At 54.1% G+C, this 3645-nt stretch overlaps 1 protein-coding gene across 1 annotated transcript; it reads left to right on the plus strand.

The window, feature by feature from the left end:
- The first annotated feature begins 205 nt into the window (after nucleotides 1-205).
- LOC136513215 (serine/threonine-protein kinase-like protein At3g51990) lies at nucleotides 206-2878 on the plus strand. Its single transcript, XM_066507204.1, has one exon. It carries the CDS (start codon nucleotides 372-374, stop codon nucleotides 2184-2186), a length of 1815 nt encoding a protein of 604 aa, XP_066363301.1. The 5' UTR covers nucleotides 206-371; the 3' UTR covers nucleotides 2187-2878.
- Nucleotides 2879-3645: the final 767 nt, after the last annotated feature.

Consider the following 3645-nt stretch of genomic DNA (forward strand, 5'->3'; position numbering starts at 1 on the left):
TGATTTGGCTTTAAAAAAATAGGGCTGATCCCCGCCTCCCGTCGCCGTCCCGCTTCGAATCCACGCAAAATTTCACTGCCTCTGCCTGCCACGGGCCTGCGCGCCGGGCCGCCCCGCTCCCTCCCGCGCCCACGCGCGGAAACAGCAGGGGGCAGACAGGGCCCCGCACCAAACGAAAACACCACCAAAAAAACACGCAGCCGAGACGAGAGGCACACGCACATCCCCAGTCCGTCCGCGGTCCGCGCTCTGCCGATTCGGATCCCCTTCCTCTCTTCCCCTTCCCCCCACTTCCCTTCTCCAACCCACCAGCCGCGGCGCAGCGCCGCGACCCAAGCAAGCACTCCTCGTAGTGGGGGAGCCAGAGCCAAATGGGGTACCTCTCCTGCCGCGCGGACTCGTCCGTGGCGACGTGCCGCTCCATCACGGCCATCTCGCCACTCCCAATCTCGCGCCGCTCGGGGTCGTCCAGGCCCGCGCTGCCGCCGGCGCCGGCGGCCATCGAGCGCTTCGACTACGCGGAGCTGGAGGCGGCCACGTCCCACTTCGCGGATGCGGCGCTGCTGGGCCGGGGCAGCCACGGGGCCGTCTACAAGGCCGTGCTCCCCTCGGGCCGCGCCGTCGCCGTCAAGCGCCCCTCCCCGCGCCGCTCCGAGGTGGACAACGAGATCCGCATCCTCTCCTCCGTCCGCGGGCCGTGCCTCGTCAACCTCCTCGGCTTCTCCGACCCCGGCCCCAATAGCCCCGGCCACGCTCCGGTCGCGCGCCTCCTCGTCGTCGAGTACATGCCCAACGGCACGCTCTACGACCTGCTCCACTCCAGCCCGCGCCCGCCCGGGTGGCCGCGCCGCCTCCGCCTCGCGCTGCAGACGGCCAGGGCGCTGCGCGCGCTCCACGACGCCGACCCGCCCGTCATCCACCGCGACGTCAAGTCCGCCAACGTCCTGCTCGACGCCAACCTCGACGCACGCCTCGGCGACTTTGGCCTCGCCCTCCGCGTGCCCAAGGCCAATGCCACCGCCGGCGCCGGCGCTACTGCTGCCACCAAGCCGGTGCCCGCGGGCACGCTCGGCTACCTCGACCCGGCCTACGTCACGCCCGAGAGCCTCAGCACCAAGACGGACGTCTTCAGCTTCGGGATCCTGCTGCTGGAGATCATCAGCGGACGCAGGGCCATCGACGTCCAGCACTCGCCGCCGTCCGTCGTCGAGTGGGCCGTCCCGCTCCTGCGGAAAGGCAAGGTGGCCTCGCTGTTCGACCCGCGTGTGGCGCCGCCACGCGACCCGGCCACACGCAAGGACCTTGCCGCGCTGGCCGCTAGCTGTGTGCGCTCGTGCAGGGAGCGCCGCCCGTCCATGGCCGACATCGTCCAGCGTCTCGTGGTTCTCAGCAAAGCAGTGTCGGCCAAGGTGTGGAACGGGCTCGCCGATGGGCTTGCCGTGGTAGGGAACCCCTGCGCGGTTGTTGATGTTCACAAGACCATCTCGAAGCGAGCTGCTGCCAGCAACAGGGCTGAATCGGAGAGGGAGTCGACTTCAGCATTGGCGTTTGACGACGATGAAAAGGAGGAAGCAGACGCAGGGGCCTTGGAGGAGGATCAGGTGCCATTGGTTGGTGCCAAAAAGTCACCCCGGCCACTGAAGAACGGGATAGTGTTATCTGAGGCAGGGGCTCGGGAGAGGAGAAATCTCTTGGACCTGATGGCTCGGATCGATGGTGTTGCCGGCCAAAGATTTGGCATTAGCAGAGCAAGAACAGTACGCGCTACTGGTGAGCTTATTGAAAAGGATGCAGTGTTGCTCCTAAGGAGGAACCAGACGGTAAGAGTTGTTGGATCTGAGGCACTGCCAAAATCCGAAAGGATTTCTCGTTTTGATGTGAAGATCAAACACAAAGTGGCTGAAGAGCAAGAGAAGCCAGGGAAAGTCCAAGAGAAAGCAGAGAATATCCAAGATAATACAAGTGGGGTTCAAGAAAGTTCCAAGGAAACATTAGGCAAAACAAGCAAATTGTTAGAGGCAACGGAGCCAAACCTCGACAAAGAAGAGAAGATTCAAGAAAAGGAAGAGCAAAACCTTGAAAAAGTGGAAAATGTTCAAGAGAATGAAGGAAAAATCCAATGCACGGCAGAGAAAATCCAGGAAAGTCAAGGAGGAACCCGAGACAAAGTAGAAAAGTTCATTTAAGACTGAGGGGAGTTAAATTCATACAATGTTCTTGAGGTTGGCTTAATCAACTATCACCTGGCACCTTACCTCGAGCTCATGAGATACAAATCTCATTCCCCAGGTATCATCGTGGTAATTGGGGTTGTACCAGAAATATTCCCTGGTATTGATGATTGGCTGATACAGCCTTGAATTGAGATCCAAGCCAGCCGTTTGGAACAGGCTGATTGTGGTTCTAGGGTGATAACCAAATGCAATGGCTTGCTTGTGATATCTCCTAGTGTAGCTCTGAGATCGAAACAACAAAGAGCCGTAGATCTTCAGATTCAATTTAAGCAACTGGTGATCATTTCGCTGCTTCAAACTGAATCAAGTGGAGCTTCAAAATGACCACTAGTTGAAGTAGATTGTTCGTTGTTGTAGTATTCTTTTGTTGATTATTTTTCCTGCCTGCATACAACAAGAAGCACAAGTGTGGAATTGTTTTTTATATATGTAGGCATGGTGGTAGCTGTAGTGGATGTTAACTTGTTAAAGAGAATTATTTTTGCATTTCCACCTTGGGAAGGTACATATAGTGGAGATGTTCTCATGCAGTGACCATGTAGTACTTGTGTTCTAGACTGCTAGTCCAGTGTCCAGATATGACTGCTTCATTTTATTTGTGTTGGACAAATCCTGGATAAATATAAGCATATGATATTTTGCAACTGTTCTATTATGATGTACTTGTTGGCACTGTTGTTTTGGAAAAATTAGGTGCAATGCTTTGTTGCTTCAGGCATTGATGTATCAAGGTCGCAAGGTGTGATCTTCAGTTGCGCAGTCTCATCCTTTTCTTGCATAGATTCTCGTGCATTACTTACTGGGGTGCATTCATTACTTAACATGTTCATCACATGAACTGTGCAGAGCAACTGAGAGCAAACACACAGTATCTCCGTTCGTCTGATTGGATCGTCCAACTGCCTGCTCCGTCCTGTGAGTTTAATGCATTCTTTATCGGCCAGACGAGCCCAAGCGAACGCTGCGTAAATGTGAAGATTTGAAAGAGAAAAAAAGGACAAGTGCTCACCAAACTGAAAATTCTAAGGAAAAATTATCAAAAACAGAGGGGGTGGTGATTATCGCTCCATAATCATTTGCTGATAAGAGGAAGAGGGAGCGAAAAATCATTATTGTTGGTTTGGGTTTTGTTGAGGATTCATATATATGCTGCTGACACGATGACCAGTAATGTCAATCACGTGGTATTAGTTTTCCTAGTTTGATTTGTCACTGTACATCAACATCACGTAGTGGCCAAATTCACGGCGTATTTTGCTGGAGAAGTGTGCAGATAGGAATCAAAGTTAGGAGTTTGGTACAGTGGTAGGTGAGACTGAACATGGGATGTAGGATCAGGATCCTGCGTAGAAATGATCCAGTTTCCCTCTTGCAATCATACTTGATATGCCTGAGAAATAGTAGTTGCCAG

The sequence above is a fragment of the Miscanthus floridulus genome, chromosome 16 (genome assembly GCF_019320115.1).
Source record: "Miscanthus floridulus cultivar M001 chromosome 16, ASM1932011v1, whole genome shotgun sequence".
Classification (NCBI taxonomy): domain Eukaryota; kingdom Viridiplantae; phylum Streptophyta; class Magnoliopsida; order Poales; family Poaceae; genus Miscanthus; species Miscanthus floridulus.